At 40.1% G+C, this 22,127-nt stretch overlaps 1 protein-coding gene across 5 annotated transcripts in view; it reads left to right on the plus strand.

The window, feature by feature from the left end:
- Nucleotides 1–22,127, plus strand: part of ADAMTS6 (ADAM metallopeptidase with thrombospondin type 1 motif 6) — a 333,735-nt gene that overhangs the window by 257,341 nt on the left and 54,267 nt on the right. For all 5 annotated transcript variants that reach the window (XM_056541263.1, XM_056541253.1, XM_056541289.1 and 2 more), the window contains exons 13-15: nucleotides 460–605; nucleotides 2,629–2,692; nucleotides 19,585–19,687. In XM_056541263.1, the coding sequence (XP_056397238.1) occupies nucleotides 460–605; nucleotides 2,629–2,692; nucleotides 19,585–19,687 (313 nt within the window). The remainder of the gene's footprint in view (nucleotides 1–459; nucleotides 606–2,628; nucleotides 2,693–19,584; nucleotides 19,688–22,127) is intronic.

Raw genomic sequence — 22,127 nt, forward strand, 5'->3', positions numbered from 1 at the left:
CCACTTGTTTTTTTTTTCTGGCAGTTTTTGGATATCTGCCACTGCAGTTTTTGAGCCAAAGCCAGAAGTGTATTCAAAAGGAATAGGACATATAAAGGATGGACTTACACTTCTCCTCCCTTATGGATCCACTTCTGACTTTGGCTCAAAAACTCCAGTGGTAGTATTTCAAAAACTTCCAGAGAAAAAAAAACAAGTGGAAACTTAGCCTCATGGGAGTTTGGCCAGAGATTCAGTTTAAGCTTACTAATAGTTGATCTAAACTTAGACTAGACACTCTAACAATGCATCAGATTTTTCAAACAGCCTGTGCCATCTGGCGCTTTTTTAGATGGTCTAGCGTGAGTTTACACTGTCTAAGAATTAGACCGTTTTAGACAGCCGCATTGTCTGAATGTAACTTTTGTCATGCTGCTCTTATGTTAGTTCTCATATCCTCTCTGGCTCATTTATTTCTAGTGGTGTTATCAAGGTGAATGTGTAACTTTTGGAACCTGGCCTAAAAGTATAGATGGAGACTGGGGTCCATGGTCATTATGGGGAGAGTGCACAAGAACCTGTGGTGGAGGAGTTTCGTCATCTATAAGACACTGTGACAGTCCAGCGTAAGTAGCTAAAGTAAGCCTGAGCCAACCTAAAGAAACATTTGTATCCTGTTTTATGTTGAGATTTTTTGCATTTTATAATTGTACCGTTTATTTGTTCTTCCAAAGTTAAAGACGCAAAGTAAAAAAAAAAGTGAGTAATAAAAAACGTATGCATTGTATCGCGTGTATCCAAAATGGCCTGGTTGCCCATAGTGACCTATCGGGTTCAGTTTTCAAGTGTAGTTTGTAAAATGAAATCTGAACTCTGATTGGCTGCTCTGGGTAATACCTCCACTTTTTCTCCTGATAGTTTTGATACCTGAGGTCAATTGCGTCAATGATACCAATGACGTTTGTACCAATATGGCTAATTGTTGTGAACCATGATCTCTGCATAGTTTGGCCCAAGCCATCAAAAGTTCAGATAAGATGGAGATTGCCAGCATTTTAGCCCATTACTTTGAAGTATGTTCCAATGTCCAATGTTCCTCATGCCAGCTAATTTACTTCTAAAGACCACAAATATATCTGTCTTTTTAGAATTATTATAGTAGATGCCGTGAATACCTTTTACTTGTATGCTCACAGAGTACAATATTTAGATAAAATACGGTAATGTTGGTGTCTTTTTCATAGAGAACATATTATGAAGATTTTCTTTGTTCAGATTTTTCTATTATTATTTTCATAAAAATTAACCATGCTTTCTTGTGCATTATTGCAGTGGATATACATGTAAAAGTTATTCCAAATCTCCTATCAACAGAACAGGTGTCAAGTATTTGTTAGGTGGAGAACCAACCACTGGAACCTCCAACAATTACAAGAACATGGGTCCCAAGAGCCCCTGTTTAAATGGAGTAGTGGTTAAGTATGACATTGCCACGCCATTACAATTCTGTGTGATTGCCTGAGATAGCTGAGCATTGCAGGCTATCCTCAGCAATCCCACAGTGTTTAAATGGAGTAGAGGTGTACATACTCAACCACCACTTCATTTAAAGAGGGGCGAATGGCCTCCCCTTCTCATGATCAGTTAGGATTCTCAGCAATCCGATCTTCAGTGATTGTCGTTGTGTATAGGTAATAAGTTGTTGTTGTGGGATAACCTCTTCAGGCTAGGTTCACATGTTCCTGATTTGCTGCTGATTTTACATGTTATCAATGTATTCATAATTTTCCAAGAGGAAAAACACAGAGTAAAGAGAATTATTTTAATGAAATTTGAAGAATTTAATTTTTAAAAAAAGAAGCCATGCCATAAGTGTTGACAGGAGTCATCAGGATGGTCACAGATAGCTTCTCCTCACCTCGATTAACAGATTTCTCTCTCTGTTTGGCTATAGGGAGATATCTATCAGTTAAGGTTTGATGGGGCAGGGAGAAGCTACAGGGGAACACCTGATGACTTACGGTTCATTCAACAGGAAAGTGGTGTCATGTTCCCTTTAACACCCCAAGATAAATCTATTTCCTTACATCTAATTCAATGCCACTAGTTGGTTACCATTCTTTAAACGTCCTTAAATAGTGGAAGTGTGGGTGTTCATAGGGTGTTTTGATAGGTAATTATTTCGGCATGCGATGGTTACATTTAATTCTCTTTGCTTTCAGTTGCTTACTCCTCCTATGGTGTTCTGTAATGTAACATTATAATACTGTGTTCCCCCAGAACAGTTAAAGTAATAAGTATTGGTCCCCTGTCACATTTAGTGTGATACGCCAAGCTAGATGTTATTGAATTAGAGTAGTATTACAGCAGATATCACCAAGAGGCAATGAGGTCACTGTCAAGACTGTACATGTTTTGTCTATCGCAGTATCTTCTAGCCTGATCCTATTTCCCTTTTATCCCTGCCAGGGCTCAAAGGTAATGAAAAGATTCAATAAGGAAAGGTCAAATTGTGATTTTTGCTACTTAGAAATTGTTGTTTATAGACTAAAAAATAAAAGCCATAGTTACTTCCATGTTGTTATGTGTGACTGTCAGCACGATGAAAATATTTGACTTACATAAGTAAAGCATAGTGCCTTTTTACAGACCATCAGGAGGAGGAAAATATTGCCTGGGAGAAAGGAAGCGCTACCGATCTTGTAACACTGATGTAAGTAACAATAATACTTTCTTACTACATTGGTTAGTAATGATGACTCTTGGATTGATAGGTGCATTTAACCATTTCCTTAAGTCTCAATGTTTGTATACTCTTGACTCCAAAATAAATCACACAAACCCGGGGCCCAAGCCCAGGGCACAAATCCCTTTGAAGTGACCCCCCCCCCCCTCCCTCAATTAAAGTAAAATATAACTTTTATTATATTATCATATAAAATGATGACAAGTGATTAAAACCACAATTTCACAGTTCCAGATAAATAGTGAAGTCTGGGATCAACCCAGTGACGTCCTGTCTTATGGGTCTGCAGTACCCAAACAAATGGTATCTGTGAAATTGATTAAAATCTGGAAATTAGTAGAGGAGGCAAATTTCCAGATTTTAATCAATTTCACAGATACCATTTGTTTGGGTACTGCAGACCCATAAGACAGGACATCACTGGGTTGATCCCAGACTTCACTATTTATCTGGAACTGTGAAATTGTGGTTTTAATCACTTGTCATCATTTTATATGATAATATAATACAAGTTATATTTTACTTTAATTGGGGGGGTTCACTTCAAAGGGATTTGTGCCCTGGGCTTAGGCCCCGAGTTTGTGTGATTTACATTAGTGGGATCCCTGACCCACCTAGGGGGTTTCTTTGTGGTTGCTCTTGACTCCAAGCCTCCCATAATTGAGCCTTTCTATAATGATCAGGTGCTGTGCAAACATTGAACAAACAACTGTCTACAAACTGAGAAACCAGAAACATGTGGGAGGGGATACCTACTATTAACCCCTTAAGGACTCAGGGTTTTTCCGTTTTTGCACTTTCGTTTTTTCCTCCTTACCTTTTAAAAATCATAACCCTTTCAATTTTCCACCTAAAAATCCATATTATGGCTTATTTTTTGCGTCGCCAATTCTACTTTGCAGTGACATTAGTCATTTTACCCAAAAATGCACGGCGAAACGGAAAAAATAATAATTGTGCGACAAAATGGAAAAAAAAACGCCATTTTGTAACTTTTGGGGGCTTCCGTTTCTACGCAGTGCATATTTCGGTAAAAATTACACCTTATCATTATTCTGTAGGTCCATACGGTTAAAATGATACCCTACTTATATAGGTTTGATTTTGTCGCACTTCTGGAAAAAATCATAACTACATGCAGGAAAATTTATATGTTTAAAAATGTCATCTTCTGACCCCTATAACTTTTTTATTTTTCCACGTACGGGGCGGTATGAAGACTCATTTTTTGCGCCGTGATCTGAAGTTTTTATTGGTATGATTTTTGTTTTGATCTGACTTTTTGATCACTTTTTATTCATTTTTTAATGTTATAAAAAGTTACCAAAATACGCTTTTTTGGACTTTGGAATTTTTTTGCGCGTACGCCATTGACCGTACGGCTTAATTAATGATATATTTTTATAGTTCGGACATTTACGCACGCGGCGATACCACATATGTTTATTTTTATTTTTTTTTACACTGTTTTATTTTTTTTATGGGAAAAGGGGGGTGATTCAAACTTTTATTAGGGAAGGGGTTAAATGACCTTTATTAACACTTTTTTTTTACTTTTTTTTTGCAGTGTTATAGGTCCCATAGGGACCTATAACACTGCACACACTGATCTCCTATGCTGATCACAGGCGTGTATTAACACGCCTGTGATCAGCATTATCGGCGCTTGACTGCTCCTGCCTGGATCTCAGGCACGGAGCAGTCATTCGTCGATCGGACACCGAGGAGGCAGGTAAGAGCCGATCAGCTGTTCGGGACGCCGCGATTTCACCGCAGCGGTCCCGAACAGTCCGACTGAGCAGCCAGGATACTTTCAGTTTCACTTTAGAAGCGGCGGTCAGCTTTGACCGCCGCTTCTAAAGGGTTAATACCGCACATCGCCGCGATCGGCGATGTGTGGTATTAGCCGCGGGTCCCGGCCGTTGATTAGCGCCGGGACCCACGCGATATGATGCGGGATCGCGGCGCGATCCCGCTTCATATCGCGGGAGCCGGCGCAGGACGTAAATATACGTCCTGCGTCGTTAAGGGGTTAAAGGGGAATTCCGACTTTATATATCTTATTGTAAAACACAAAGAGAAAAAGAAACACAGCCGCACATCCATAATTTGTATTTTGATCTACTTGCTTCTCAGCATAAATTCAAACACTAACAGGTTGTTAGTATACATTTTGATCAAAAAGCACAAGCCTACTCTCCACGTCAAGGCCACCTATTTAGAGTGGGTCCCTAACCCAACACTGGCACAGCGCCGGGTGGCGGCCACCACCACCTGTACACCATGCCCACAGGGGGAGCGACCTAGTGGCCTGGCAGCCCCCTGCTGCCCGACCAAGCCCCTGGCTCCAGGCCACACCACCCCACAGACAAAGCATCAGAGTAACAATGACCGCCGCAGTGCAACCACAGAGGACTGGGAGAATGCTAGGAGGAAACCCTTATGCAGTCTCCTGCTAATTAAAAAGGCCTGGGCAGAATATGTGGAGCAAAGTGCTGGCTATGAAAGAGGGGAGACGTGAGGAGTGGGCTTGTACTTTTTGATCAAAATGTATTCTAACAACCCTGCTAGTTTTTTAAATTATGCTGAGAAGCAAGTAGATAAAAATACAAATGGTGGATGTGCATCTATGTTTCTCTATTTGTGTTGTACATTTGTAGTCTCTCCCTTCTTCCATGGCCAGCATTCCACTCCACCCATTTGGCCCAGGCATTTTTAATTAGCAAGAGACTACATAAGGGTTTCCTCCTTACATTCTCCCAGCCCTCTAGTAGAGAGCACATGGAAAGTGTTCACACTTGTGTGGTGTCTGTGGCGGCCATTGTTTCTGTGATGCTTTGTCTGTGGGGTGATGCTTTGTCTGTGGGGTCCAAAGCCAGGAGCTAGGTCTGGCAGCAGTGGGGCTGCCTGGCCACTGGGTCGTTCCCCCTTTTGGCATGGTGTCTTGGAGGCAGTGTTCGCCGCCCGGCACTACGCCAGTGTTAGGTTAGGGACCCACTCTAAGTGGCCTTGACGTGGCAAGTGGGCTTGTACTTTTTGATCAAAATGTATACTAACAACCTGTTAGTTTTTAAAATTATGCTGAGAAGTAAGTAGATCAAAATACAAATGATGGATGTGCGGCTATGTTTCTCTATTTGTGTTGTACCTTTATACATTTATCCCCTACCTTTATCCCCTATCCAAAAGATTGGAGGGTGTGTGGCGTGACATCACGGGGGCATGGCCGTGACATCACATCCCTGTCTAGGAGGCAGTGCACGGCACAGAATGCAGTTGGCTGCACCAAGATCGCGGGGGTCCCCGGCGGCGGGACCCCTGCAATCATACGTCTTATCCCCTATCCTTTGGATAGGGGATAAGAAATATAAAGCCGAAATACCCCTTTATGACTTTTTAGTTAAAAATATATAGTTTATTAGAAGTGTGTTGCTATTTTTGTAGTATTTTGTCATGCACACTATACTATGTCCGTAGGTTGCTTTTCTAATCATTATGCTAGGAGTCCAGACAGACTTTGGCTAAATCTTTGCTGGTCTTCAAGAATGCATAAACTTAAATGGTTGGGATCAGGAAATAAGACAGACAGGCCCTGGCACTGAGGCTATGTGAAAAGACCAGTATTGTACTTATTTATTGTTACCCTTTATCATATTTAGTTTAGTGGATTTATGTGATTGCGCCACCCAAAATATCCGGACCCTTTAGAGGTTGCTGAATGTTTATTTGTGTGCTTGAGGTCTGGCATACCATGCAGCAGAACTATTGTCTACCCTTGAGAACACTCAGCTATACTTACCAGCACCAAAAAAAAACAAAAAACTTCTGGCTGTACTTAATGTGTCGCTGTCTCAGTGTATGGATTTATTCATTAAAATATGTGCAATTATAAATTTGGCTAGGGCTAAAGCCCTCGATAGGCAAGTTAGGGTGGGTGATATGCACAGAGCTATATACTCAGTGCCCACTTTTGCAATATTAGATATCGGTCATATGTTCTTGATTGAAATTGCACCAGAAAATTATGTTTGCAGTTAAAAATAGGTGTGCCTATGTCAATCATCAATCCCCCCCCCCCTCAAAAAAAATAAATAAAAGAAATTTAAAAAAAAACACCACCACCCCTAACGCAACCACCCTTTCATTCTGATCATTGGGGTAATGGTGGTTAGACTGCTACCAGTTACCCCCTAACCTTTAAGTAATGCCATAATGCATAAATGGGCTATTCTAGCCATTATGGCTTCATGAACATGACATTTAGACATTTAGAGACTTCTCTAATGCCGAATTAGAAGGGGTTGTGAAGTTAAAGATCAGGCTACAACCTCTGCTTTCTGACTGTTGGACCTTTTGTAAGGCAAAAAAAAGGGTGCCCATAGCAACCAATCAGATTGCTTCTTTAAGGGGTAGTCCAGGCAAAAAACTACTTATACCCTATCCTGCCCGGTCCCCCAGCTCTCTAAAAGGAGCCTGTGCTACAGTGCTGTATTCTGGTCTCACCGGTGCGCACGGTGTGGCTGTCGGGGCACTGGGCAGAAGATTGTGGGTGGGGTGCGATCCCTGGGACACTTATCCCCTATCCTTTGGATAAGGGACAAGTTGTTTTTCGCTGGACAACCCCTTTAATTTTCAAAAAGGCCTCTAAAAAATAAAAGCAATCTAATTCTCTGGGCAACTGCACAACTCTTTCTCTGCACAGAATTAATTTTTCCCTTCATGCATAATGAAAAAAACGTGCAAAAATCATATTATCATATTATTTATTTATTTATTTTGGACAGTTAAAGGGAACCTGTCACCATAAAAATGCAGGCATCATATTATAGACCAAAGGAATGAAGTGAGGAGGCACTCGGGTCTTCAGCAAACACTTTTATTGAAGACTAGTCTTACAACACCTGGCCAACGGGCCGTTTCACGCACCGGCGCTAATTCAGTGATGAGAGGTCATTGATTAAGAGCAGGTGCATAAAACGGCCCGTTTGCCAGGCATTGTAAGACCAGTCTTCAGTAAAAGTGTTTATGGAAGACCCGAGTGCCTTCTCACTTCTTTCGTTTGGACTTTGGATCTATGATTCGGATGAGCACCGGGAGCACGTCCGCATTGAAGGATCCGTGAATAGTGACATCAGTGGCCACAGAAGTCAGTCCGTGATTAGCAGTGCCGACACAAACTGTCTTTTCTTGTTTTAAGACATCATATTAGAGTAGAAGGAGTTGAGCATATGATATATACAATACAGTACAGTCTGCAGGTATCATGTTATAGAGCAGGAGGAGCTGAGGAGATGATATATACAATACAGTACAATCTGCAGACATCATGCTATAGAGCAGGAGGAGCTGAGCAGATGGTATATACAATACAGTACAATCTGCAGGTATCATTTTATAGAGCAGGAGGAGCTGAGCAGATGATATACATGATACAATATAATCTGCAAGTATCATGTTATAGAGCAGTAGGAGCTGAGCAGATGATATACACAATACAGTATAATCTGCAGGTATCATGTTATAGAGCAGAAGGAGCTGAGCAGATGATATATACAATACAGTACAATCTGCAGGCATGATGTTATAGAGCATGATGAGCTGAGCAGGGGATATATACAATACAGTACAATCGGCAGGTATCATATTATAGAGCAGGAGGAGCTGAGAAGAGGATATATACAATACAGTATAATCTTCAGGTATCTTGTTATAGAGCAGGAGGAGCTGAGCAGATGATATATACAATACAGTACAATCTGCAGGCATCATGTTATAGAGGAAAAGGAGCTAAGCAGATAATATATACAATACAGTGCAATCTGAAGACAGCATGTTATATAGCAGGAGGAGCTAAGGAGATGATATATACAATACAGTACAATCTGCAGGTATCATGCTATAGAGCAGGAGAAGCTGAGCAGATGATATATACACTACAGTACAATCTGCAGGCATCATGTTATAGAGCAGGAGGAGCTGAGCAGATGATATATACAATACAGTATAATCTGCAGGTATCAGGTTATAGAGCAGGATGAGCTGAGCACATGATATATACAATACAATACAATACAATCTGCTGACATCATGTTATAGAGCAGAAGAAGCTGAGCAGATGATATATACAATACAGTACAATCAGCAGGTATCATGTTATACAGCAAAAGGAGCTGAGCAGATGATAAATACAATACAGTACAATCTGCAGACATAATGTTATAGAGCAGAAGGAGCTGAGCAGATGATATATACAGTACATTACAATCTGCAGGTATCATGTTATAGAGCAAAAGGAGCTGAGCAGATGATATTTACAATACAGTACAATCTGCAGACATCATGTTATAGAGCAGAAGGAGCTGAGCAGATGATATGCATAATACAATACAATCTGCAGGTATCATGTTATAGAGCAGAAGGAGCTGAGCAGATGATATATACAATACAGTACAATCTGCAGGTATCATGTTATAGAGCAGGAGGAGCTGAGCAGATGATATATACAATATGGTACAATCTGCAGACATCATGTTATAGAGCACGAGGAGCTGTGCAGATGATATATACAATACAGTACAATCTGCAGGTATCATGTTATAGAGCAGGAGGAGCTGAGCAGATGATATATACAATACAGTACAATCTGCAGACATGTTATAGAGCAGGAGGAGCTGAGCAGATGATATATACAATACAGTACAATCTGCTGACATCATGTTATAGAGAAGGAGCTGAGCAGAATATATATACAATACAGTACAATCTGCATGCATCATGTTATAGAGCAGGAGGAGCTGAGCAGATGATATATACAATACAGTACAATCTGCAGACATCATGTTATAGAGCAGAAGGAGCTGAGCAGATGATATACATAATACAGTACAATCTGCAGGTATCATGTTATAGAGCAGAAGGAGCTGAGCAGATGATATATACAATACAGTACAATCTGCAGGTATCATGTTATAGAGCAGGAGGAGCTGAGCAGATGATATATACAATATGGTACAATCTGCAGACATCATGTTATAGAGCACGAGGAGCTGTGCAGATGATATATACAATACAGTACAATCTGCAGGTATCATGTTATAGAGCAGGAGGAGCTGAGCAGATGATATATACAATACAGTACAATCTGCATGCATCATGTTATAGAGCAGGAGGAGCTGAGCAGATGATATATACAATACAGTACAGTATACTACATACATTTTTATAATGAGAATATATAAATACTGCATAATTCTCACACAAAACCATGTAGGGGCTATTTAGACCTGGCTGCAGATTGGGATTTCGGAGCCCCACTCTTGATGGATGCTAGACTTAACCGTACGAGAACCTGATGGTCTGTGCATGACTAATGTGCGTCTTAAACCTGCTGTTTTTCTCCAACTGTTTATGCTCAGTGTCAGCATCCATCATCCCTTTAATAATTTTAAGACGTAACTTTTTGCTGATTCTGTTCTTTGTAAGAATGGTCTCCTACCTCTCCAGGGTAAACTAATTCCTTTCTCCTGTTCTCTGACTGTTCTTCATACATGAAAATTACTTTCCTCCTCCAGGCCACTTCTCTGTATTAGAAAGCTGAGCTTTCCTACAAAACAATGTTTATTAATTTAGAAAACTCCTAATGCAGACTGTAAAAGGCAGGAAATGAAAAATGTTACTAGCAGCTGTAAAACTCTGCTACATGGCGCTCTGTGGCTCTGCTAACCCCAGTGGCTTCATGGAGCACTTGGAACCCCCCCCCCCCCCCCCAATCTCGCACCTATATATCTATATAATGCATGCATTCCTGCTTTTTTCTTTTATCTTATCCAGTTATAGTTCATGAAAAGGACCTGTCAGCTCTGCCTTTTCTTTCTAGTGTTTCCTCAGTCTGGGTTTTGTGTTATTCCTCCTGGAAATACATAAATACTGTGACAGCTGGGCATTATAGTGTACATGTGGCTTTAAAAAACTTTAATATGTCCTAGGGATGTGTGAGAAGATTTGATCTGTTAGGGTCTGGGTGTTTAGACCCCTATGGATCACTAGAGTAGGCAGCAAGAAAAGCGCGCACTGAATACTTTTTTCTCGTTCTCTGTGCTGGTGACAGTCCCATAGATTTACATTGTAAATTTGTCTTGGTTACTTAGCAGAAGGCGCAGGAGAGAATGTGTTTAGTCTGCTCTTCTCCTGGCTTGTTCTAGCAATCGATCAGGGTCTGAGCACTTGACCTACCGATCAAAATTTTTGACATGTCTCTCCCACATGTCAAAAATTTGTAGCTATCTTGTCAATAGGCTGTGTCTCCAGGACCTTTTTATTTATGGCCTGTCCTCAGGATAAGCTATCAGTATCTGATTGGTGGGGGGCTGATTTTTGAGGTTGCTTCCCTTCTAGTCAATATTTGGCTCCTTTATTGGGCTTGGGACTTAATCCAAAAGGTGGTCGCCGGAGAGCTACTTTGCATATCGTTCTTCCCAGAATTCCCAGTGAAGCATGTGATTTAGGGCTCTCCTAAGGGATAAGTAATACCAGTTAGGTGCCATGATGAAGGTTTCTCTAAAAGGCAGCCAACAACCTGCTTTGTACTCACAAGGGCCAACAACCCCGAGACACCTGTCTATAGGTGGGAAACTTTCCCTTTTGGGAAGTTTCTGGCTTTGCTTATTTAATCCCCAGTCATGTTCTTAGTCTTTGTAAAGCAGCCAAGAATTAACTTGAATCGCAGCTACTTTGAAAAGGTGGCTCCTGGATCAGAGCTTGACACAGAAGGTGCAGATGTCCCATAGCAAAGTACTTGGAGAACCATTGCTTTTTTCTGTCTAGTTCAATTTACATAAAGACTTAACATGAGCAATTTGATGTATTGGATGGTTTGCAAGCCTATAAAAAAATTATGGTCCCTCCAGTTATTTGCTTCAATTTGCCAAAAGGTGAATCCTAAATCTGTCAATTTGTTGAAATCCATTAACAATTGTGGATTAACATATTTGCTCCTGTCTAATGTCCTGACTTCATGATTGTGATGGTTTAGTTTATGTTTCCACCACCGATGATGAATAACCCTCAGTCACCTCTTTTCTATATTTAAATGTTATTTTCCCTGGCATCACTTAGTTCGCTCATTTCCAAAGGGGGTATTACACTGGAAAAATATAAGAAAATTGGTTTTGGAATGTCTTACTTGTAAAGGCGAATGATGTCTATTTCCTTAGTGAAGCACCACTGGTTTCTAAATGACACCGTATGTTGTCATTATTGGGTCATTTTAATTCGTACCCAAATGGAACCATTACATCTTGTTGTTGTCGACTCCTCTGTATTTTTCCTTTACCGCTAAGTCACACATACCAAAGCAGCATCATACTGCTAAGGGAACACAGTGTTTTTACTAGTCGTGTGGTGTAATTCACAAATATTCAGTCTGCACTTGGCAATTCAGTATAGTCCGCATAGTTTTAAAATGTGCAATGGCTTCACCTTCCAAATCCTAAAGCCTTGACATGCTGCGGTAGGAAGCAGAATAAAAATAAGCTGTAATTACTAAAGCTTTAGAGAAGGTATTGTATTTGTTATACCGTGCGCTAGTACTGCTGATACAATAAGCTATCATTACAGCTTGGCCACCAGTAGGCAAAGTATTGACATTGCTGTACTTATTGCTTTCATAAATAGTCTTAGTCTTACAAACAGATGTTCTAGTTTAACGTGTAATAGCATTTTGCTTTTTTAAACAGTATATCACTCAGTAGTTACACAGTATTTCATGGGGAGCATTATATTAGGTTTTTGTAACTTTAGGGGTTGTATCATAAAGCGGTTAGAGCACTTGGACATCGTAGAAGAGTTCCCCACTTGCTAACTTTATCTATGAGCCAGAAGAATTCTAGTCATCCTGGAGGATTTAATCCACTAATATAGTACATGGATTGCCGTCTGAGTGGTCATCATGCAATATGATATTTCCACCAGGAAATGCCTGATGACTCCTAAGGAAAATGGCTGATCAATCTAAATTGATTTTAATTGAGAGATAGCTGTATGTACGTGGTTATTTATTATTTACAGACAACATGTGCTGGAGTATGTTAACTGTTGACAACACTGTTCCCCTTTTCTCCATCAAAAGTTGGACTGGCAGTCCTTCTTGCTAACAAAGGGATGAATGTCTACTTTTAACTTCATATTTAACTCTTTTATGTTGTCATATCATATAAAATCTAATAAGTTATTTGTCAATCACTTAAAAAGAATAGTTCAAGATAATGCACCTGGGGTGTAAATACCCAAGGGAAGAATATAGAATATGTGATACAGTCCTGACCTCAGTATCAGAGGAGAGGGATTTATGGGTCAATATTTCGAAGACTTAAAGGTAGGCAGATAGTGTCATAGAGCAGCAGGAAATGCTAAAAGAATGCTTGGGTTAATAGAGAGATGGAAGTGCTCATGGGTGTATAGGGAGAGGTATCGGCAGTAGAAAGAGAGAAGTGCTCATACCACTCTACAGTGCACTGGGGAGACCTTGCTTGGAATATTGTGCGTAGTACGGGAGGCTGTATCTTCAGAAGGATAATGAATACTTTAGGAAGAGTTCAGAAAAGAGCTACTAAACTAGTACATGGATTGCAAGATAAAACTTACCAGGAAAGGACCTTAACATGTATAGCCTGGAAAAAAGATGAGGCAGAGAAGATATGATTGAAACTTTAATATTCATAAAGGAAATCAACACGATAAAGGAGAAGAGTATAGTTAAAAGAAGAAAAACTATAACAAGAGGGCATAGTTTTATATTAGAGGGGAAAAGTTTCTGCAGTAATATCAGGAAGTGGTACTTTACTGTCATAGTGCAAAAAAAAAAAGGGGGGGGGGAATATGTTACTCAGTACTTGTCTCAGTATGTGTCTAGGACCTATACATCCCTAACAAATAGCATCTATTTGTTGCTCTCCTTGCCATCTGGAGGGGGCATGTCTGTCTCTCTCCCTCACTTTGATGACTCATCTGCTCTGAGTCTAGGAGCAGCCTAGCAGTCTGCAAATCACTGCACAGTAGTTTTTATGCATATATTTTCTATCTGTTCCTAGTAAAGCTGGATGCTAATCAACATAGCTGTCACTATGTGTGTCATTCAGCTTTCACAGACTCCTGAATGTCTGATCAGCTTCTTTGTCATTCAGGAGACAGAGAAAGCTTTGGCTGTTCAAGCATGCTGGGAGTTGTAGTTTTGCATTGCAACAGCTGGATCTGCAGTGTTTATAACGCACAGTGTTTGTAACTCCCAGCATGCCCACACATCCTTTGTCTGTAGTTTTGCAAGAGCTGGAGGCACACAGCTGGAGAATACACAGCTCTAAAACAGTTTTACAAAGATTGTACCCCCAGCTGTTTCAAAACTACAACTCCCATCATGGGAGTTGTAGTTTAGGAACAGCTGAAGGCTGTAGTGGTCCAATGGTGATCTCCTATACTGGATACAACACTTTACGGCCGGTATCCAGTATGCTGAAAAATACAGAGTAGTCTGTCTGCATAAAGATAATGACCCCTAGTGGTGGCTATTTTCATTTTAGATTTTTTAGTAAAATTGACTTTTGTTTTTATATAAATGTATATTTAAAAAGTAATCTTATCAGTAGTACTAGAAAATATAAAAAGTTTTTCTTAATGCCAGTGCCCCTTTAAGCATGCATGGGATAGGCTATCCTTCATATAAGATAGAGATAGGTATAAGGCATGCATGGGAAGGCTATCCTTCATATAAGATAGAGATAGGTATAAGGCTATTCTTTATGTAAGATAAGGCCAGGGACTATTCATAGTATTAAGAATATGGGGCAGACCAAATGGTCCGAATGGTTGTTATCTGCCAACACATTTCTATGTTTGCCCCATTCAAGTGAACGGAGAGAAGCAGCAGTGTCTAACACTGCCACTATAAAGAGTACAGCAATGTAAGGATGAACGCTGCTAAACATTGAAAAAAGGCTGCTACCATTGGCAGTCTAATATTGATGACCTATCTTGAGTACCATCATTACTGTAAGCCTGTATAACCCCATTAATTTTCTACATATAAGGGGCAGGAGACTATGCAGCCCCTGAGCCTCTAGGTACATACCGCTTAAGTCCATTTTATAAGTCTGCTTTTGCAATTGCAATTTAAAACTGTGTCTGGAGAAGCCTGTCCTTTTGTCATGGCTCCAGTTGGCATTGGCATGCCAAGCACTAAGCTTGTATGGAAACTTTTGTTTTTACAGTCAGAAGCTGTGCACACTTGTCTGATGCCATAACATACTTACATACTTCCCAGAAAGCTGTGACATTCAGGCACAATTGGATGTCTCTCATTGTTTTACTTAAGTAAAGTGACTTTATATACCATGAATACAAATGAGGTTTGCCCCCCCCCCCCAGATCATGTAAACATATGCAGAGGGACTGTGTATAGGTTAATGTACTCCGTACCAAAATAATTGACAAAAAAACAGTACCCAGATGTTAACCTGTCAAATGCGTACCAAAAGGATAGACTTTTGGCATATGTGCTTTTAATAGAAGGAAATTGGAATTTTACAGTATTTGTTTGCTTCCTTTTTCGTGCATGTATAGGTCAGACTAGTTTGCAAAATATGGTGGGAACAGAGCTTTAGTCTTTTGCAGACAGTAGGTTGTTTTTGTTTTGTTTTTTAAGAAATATTCAGATGCATGCCGGAAAAGGGAAGCCATACTGGAACCCATTGTCAGCAATATTGTGTTAGATTTGAAAATAATGAAATCTAAGGGATATTTCTTAGGGCTTTAATCTGTCTATAGAGCCCATTAGCTTTGGAAATCCATGGTGGTCCCAGATCATAGACTCCTATAGGTTTAAAACAAAGGAAAGCGCTCCATAGTGTGATAACGTAGATAATTAAGAAAAAAGAACACAATTTCAAGCGCTCACCCTCGGTGGTTTACTGAGCCAAGTACAACAATGGTAAAGCGTAGTAGAGATAAATGAATCTCGGATCCAGCAGCCTTTCCTGGGGTGATACTGTTAACACACAGAGACCTCCAGGGAAACCACAGGATCAAGCAAGGCGCATGGATCTCGTGTAGAGTAAAATGGTTTATTACCCACAATGCAACGTGTTTCATGGAAAACCGATTCATCAGGCATCTGATGCCTGATGAAGCGTTTTTTCTGTGAAACGCATTGCATTGTGGGTAATAAACCATTTTACTCTACGCGAGATCCATGCACCTTGCTTGATCCTGTGGTTTCCTTGGAGGTCTCTGTGTCCTATAGGTTTAATGACATCTTTGTAGTCCTTGTTCACATTTGCAAGTTTGAGCATCCAGTGGCTTTTCTATCAGATTTAAAGGCATGCAATTTCTTTTTCCATCAAAATGTCCCACGTACCCAAGGGGTACTCCGGTGGAAAACACTATTTTTCTAAGAAACTTCTGCCGTAAAGTTAAATAGATTTGTAAATTACTTCTATATAAAAATCTTACTCCTTCTAGTACTTATCAGTTGCTGTATGCTGCAGAGGAAGTTGTGTAGTTTTTTTCTGTCTGACCACAGTGCTCTCTGCTGACACCTCTGTTCATGTCAGGAACTGTCCAGAGCAGAAGTGGTTTGCTATGGGGACTTGTTTCTGCTCTGGACAGTTCCTGACACAGACAGGGGTGTCAGCAGAGAGCTCTGTAGTCAGACAAAAAAAGAACTTTAAAACTTCCTCTGGAGCATACAGCTGCTGATAAGTACTGGAAGGATTACATTTTTTAAATAGACGTAATTTACAAATCTGTTAAACTTTTTGGCACCAGTTGATAAAATTTTTATATATATATATATATATATATATATATATATATATATATATAAATATATAGTTTTCCAACGGAGTACCCCTTTAAATTGCAAAGCATGTGTGAACAGAGTCTGGCATTTATGCATAATGATAATTTTGACTTGTTTGGGGAAACCAGCTCTAAACAGTAAATATAAAAACCTCTGTTGGCGCTGCAGGTATAACCACATTTTATCCATTTCCAATAGAAATAATAGTGTGGCACTACCCAGTCTGCAGTAAAATCTTCTTTATTTTGTGTACAAACACATAACATACATAACATGAGGCAGGTGGGGAAAGAGACAAACGGTGCAAGGGTGTCGTACAGCAACAGCCGTTTCATGTCTTTACAACATGGAACAACGAAGTTTTGCAAAGGCACGAAGCGGCTGTTGCTTTACAACACCCCTACTCTGTCTGTCTCTTTCCCCGCCTGCCTTGTGTTGTGTGTTTGCACATGAAATAAAAAAGATTTTACTGCAGACTGGTGAGTGCCACGCTATTGGTTTTATTGGAAATGGAAAGGTTTTTTTCTAAGTTTAAGCAACACATGTTTTCTCATTGGAGGCTGGACTGCTGTCTGCTGTTGGAAGAAGGCTTGAATAACCATATTTTATAAGGATTCACCATTTAAGACATTTCTATAGAGAAATCATAGACAGCACTTCTCGGAAGGGGTTGGTGTTTTGCATTTTTTGGTGTGTAGCGATTTTTGGTCATAAGCTGAACATGAACTCTTTTTTTTCTCTTGCATGCCTCGTAAAATTATTTATACTGGTAGTTGATGGACTTCATTATGTTGCACAGCAATTCGATAATTCCCTTAGCAGGAGGTTAATGGTACATCTCAGCACAAGCTTCGAAACAGCTGGTGCTGCAGAACTTTACTGCTTTCCCGAATGCTCTGTTTACTTTCGAGATTCTTCATCTGTTTTTTTTATGTGTGTTTATAAGGAGATACCTGATGGATTAATTGCTAAGGGATCCTTGACATGCATTGGAGATTAAAGCTGTGGAGGAACTGGTGTAACACTTAAAACTGTTTATACAACCTCAATTATATTCTGCCTGTCCAGCATTATACAAGATACAATGTAGTCCGCATGCCAACTATAGTCTTCTACTACCGTACAGTTGTACAACATTTTATGCCCATGTGTACAAGGACTTATCGCCAACGTCCAATGGAAACAGACATTTCATTGGACAAATCATTCTTCATGATGGCCAGATTGGTAGGAAACTAGAGCTGCAACGATTAATTGATAAAATCTATTAAATTTGATAACGGGATTCCCGCGAGTCCCGAAAATCCCGCAGCAGCCTCAGTGATAGTCTCAGGCTGAGACTCTCAGCCCCACCCTCCGATCATTGTTACCAGTTAGGATACTGCTGCTCCTCCTAACTGTCTCCTCCCCCGCTGTCATTTTACCTGTATTTCCCCCACTCTGCCTATGAGGCTCAGTGACCCTCCATTTTCTGAAGCCGTCCGCCGCCACCTGCCGTCACCTCCAGGGCCCCCGTACGGTAGGGTCACTGTGCTGCGGCCCTGGTGGCCGGTGATCCTCCCAAGGCCTCCATCCGTGTGTGTCTGGAGTCTGCTCTGCACTGCACTGCTATACACATGGGGGGTATGTGCAGAGCAGACTGCAGACAGAGCATTGCACCCTAGTGTCTTCTACAGAATTTAGGGTGCAATGCTCTGCAGCCTGCACATACCCCCCATGTGTATAGCAGTGTGTGTACATTCCTACACAGGTCTGGGTATGTGTAAAGCATTGCACCCTTGTCTGTTTTACAGACACAAGGGTGCAATGCTCTGCATATACCCCTATGTGTATATCAGTATATGCAGAGCATTGAACCCTTGTGTCTGTAGTACAGTATGCAGTGCACACTGCTTTACCCATGGGGGTATGTGCAGAACATTGCACCCTTGTGTCTGTAGTACAGACACTAGGATGCAATGCTCTGCATATACCCCCATGTGTATAGCAGTGTATATGTACTACATACTACCATTTGTATAGCAGTGTGTATGTGCAGAGCATTGCATCCTAGTGCCTGTACTACAGACACAAGGGTGCAATGCTCTGCACATACCCCCATGGGTATAGCAGTGTGTATGTAGTACATATACACTGCTATACACATGGGGTGTGTGCAGAGCATTTGCACCCTAGTATTTGTAGTACTACAGACATGGGTCAGGTGCAATGCTCTGCAGTCGGCACATACCCCCATGTGTATAGGGGTGCTATATAAAAAAAGTTAAGTAAAAAAAAAAGTTAATTAACTGCTCCCCAATAATAATTAGCTCCCCATTTCCTATTGCTATACAAAAAAGTTAAATACATTTTGTTTTTTTACATATTTGATACTGCCGCATGGCTAACTGTCTGAACTATTAAAATATTAGTGAATCATTAATATTTTATTTTAATTGTTCAGACAGTTTCCCATGCAGCAGTATCAAATTTACACTTGTTTCTGTACAGGATCATTAATAATGATCATGTACGGCAATCGGCGTAAACATAAAAAACAAATAAAAAATTGCTGCTGTTTGGTCACATCACTTGCTAGAAACTTTTAATATGGCCGTTGTACATAATTTTTCAAGTAGAATCAGATGAACCTCTTTTTTTGGGAATTTTGACATTTTTTCCGATAAAATAATCGACAACTAATCTGCAGCCCTATAGGAAACAATATAACATTAACCCTGATGCCAAACTACAACTCACAGAATGCAAAACTACAACTTGCAGAATGCCCGGACAGCCGAAGGGTGTTCGGGCATTCTGCAAGCTGTAGTTTTGCAACAACTGGAGGCACATTGGTTGGGAAACACTGGTTTAGAGGCTGGGAATACTCCCTTAAGTCTATATACTATTCTCATCCAATATATGATGTACTACCATAATGTTTATTACTATACACTTTATTCTTGGGTCATACCATTACCCGCATGAATCTAAAAGGTAAATGTATTATTTTTTCCTTCTCTTTCCTTAGCCTTGTCCATCAGGATCACGTGACTTCAGAGAAAAGCAATGTGCAGACTTTGATAATATGCCTTTCCGAGGGAAATACTACAACTGGAAGCCCTACACTGGAGGTATGGTATTATTGTGAATAATCCTTCATCGCTGTTAATTATTTTTGGTTCCACTATCATTACATATCACTCTTTGGTGGAGTCGTGATATTATGTTGGTAACTATACTTGTGTGTTTCCCCATTATGTCCAATAACAAGTTACAGCGGACCTGTCAGCATAAAAATAGTGGTGTTAATAAGCCCATGGTGAGATAGGCCTAGTCATCATAAAGAGATAGCTATTGGCTGAATATACATCCATCTCATCTAACAGCAATTGAAGGTGTATAGCCAATTTAACACAGTCCTTAAAGCGTTGCTGTCACTTCAAAAAAAATTTGACATGCCACACCAACTTGTCAAAAGTTTTGATTAGTTGGGTCCCCCCCATTGCTAAATAGAGCTGGGAGAAGTGCACAGCTGAGTGCTTCACTCTATGGCTCTCTGGACTTGACTTGCTTCCTAGACTTGCTATAGAAGATGGTTAAAGGGGTACTCCCGTGGATAACTTTTATTTTATTTTATTTTTTTAAATCAACTGGTGCCAGAAAGTTAAACAGATTTGTAAATCACTTCTATTAAAAAATCTTAATCCTTCCAGTACTTTTTAGGGGCTGTATACTAAAGAGAAATCCAACAAAGAAATGTATTTCCTCTGATGTCATGACCACAGTACTCTCTGCTGACATCTCTGTCCATTTTCGGAGCTGTCCAGAGCAGGAGAAAATCCCCATAGCAAACATATGCTGTTCTGGACAGTTTATAAAATGGACAGCAGAGGTCAGCAGAGAGCACTGTGGTCATGACATCAGAGGAAATGCATTTCTTTTTTGGATTTCTCTTTAGTATACAGCCCCTAAAAAGTACTGGAAGGATTAAGATTTTTTAAATAGAAGTGATTTACAAATCTGTTTAACTTTCTGGCACCAGTTGATTTTAAAAAAAAAGTTATCCACAGAAGTACCCCTTTAACCATCTTCTATAGCAAGTCTAGGGAGCGTGACATCATAAGACGGGTAGAGCATTGAGCTGTGAAGTGAAACTCTTAGTCACACGCTTCTCCAGACTCGTTCTAGCAATAAGTTTGGGGCGCTGAACACCCAGACCCTAAACGATAAAAACTTTTGACATATTATGTAAAGTTTTTTAAAGTGAGAGTAACTCTTTAGTCCATGTGCTTCCTTATCTCAGGTGCCAAAATGTCTTCCCCTTTCTGGAGTGATGATGTGTCAGATTGGAAATTCTGTATTTGGCTATGTGCTCACTGAGTCATTTGGCGGTTGGACCGTGCGACCCTGCGCAGTCACCATTGACAGCAATGCAGTGCTCGCGGAATTCCGCGCAAAGAATAAAGAGGTTGTTGCTTTTTGCGGATCAATTTCAGCTATGGAATTCGCCGGAGTTGAAATTCTGCAAGACCTATTGACACTAATGTTAGGGGTTCACACTGCGGAATATCAACGCAGAATCCCACACAGCATACCCCTAAATGGCAGCTATTCATTTTTCAGTCTGGAAATGCCGTGTAAGATAGTAATCATTCATTTGATGGGATAAATGAGTAATCCATAGTGGGAGTGCCTCTTTCTTAGTTGCTTTCTTTTCCAGCTAATGAAGGGTGACTCCATTCTTCACCATTTATGTGCCCATATATAGTGTAGGCAGGCAGGGGTTGTCGTCATAGGAGAAATCACTTTAATCAGCACTTTCTAAAAATAAATGTTAATATTGAGATTTAAAGCATCTAAGATTCAATCTGTCATCTTCAGAATAAAATGATTGTGTCGTAAAACTAGACCTGGTTACTGAATACTCGAGCATGCTAATCAGATCTGGTATTATGCCGAGACAGAACCTTCATAGATGTATGTGAGGTGAATGTATTCTTAAATTTCATACATAACTAAGGGCAGGATTGTAAACCACATGTCTGCCATACAAGCAGATGATAATGATTTAAGATTCCACCCATAATCCTTTCTTTTGCTATTACACAGACACAGCGCTGTCTGCTCAAAGAGAAGATCTGTAAACTGAACTGGTCTGAGTTGTGTAACATTTTACAGTGCCGCATCCCAGAGCCTTTATATAAAGGAAAATTAGGTCATGCTTTTAATGTGCTTTTCTATTCACTTAATCATTTGAGGACACATCTTGAAGTGCACCATGAAGCACACATTGTACTGACTTGTGGTTCTTATTTTTAAGTTCTAATATTTTCCCTTATTTTGACTTTTTATATTAAATTTAAAACAATACTTTGATCAAATTGCCCTTTTAAACCAGATTAAATTTTCCATTAGATGGTTATTTTTGTAGTAATTTATACAATTCAGTCTAATAATGCAGTATACATTGTAATATCCTAAACGGTGTGTGTATGTAGACGTATACACTCACTCTCCTTTTCCCCCTTTCCCCCTACTAGTCCCTCCACTTCGCATTCCCTTACTACTACT

This window comes from Hyla sarda, chromosome 1 (genome assembly GCF_029499605.1).
Source record: "Hyla sarda isolate aHylSar1 chromosome 1, aHylSar1.hap1, whole genome shotgun sequence".
NCBI lineage: Eukaryota > Metazoa > Chordata > Amphibia > Anura > Hylidae > Hyla > Hyla sarda.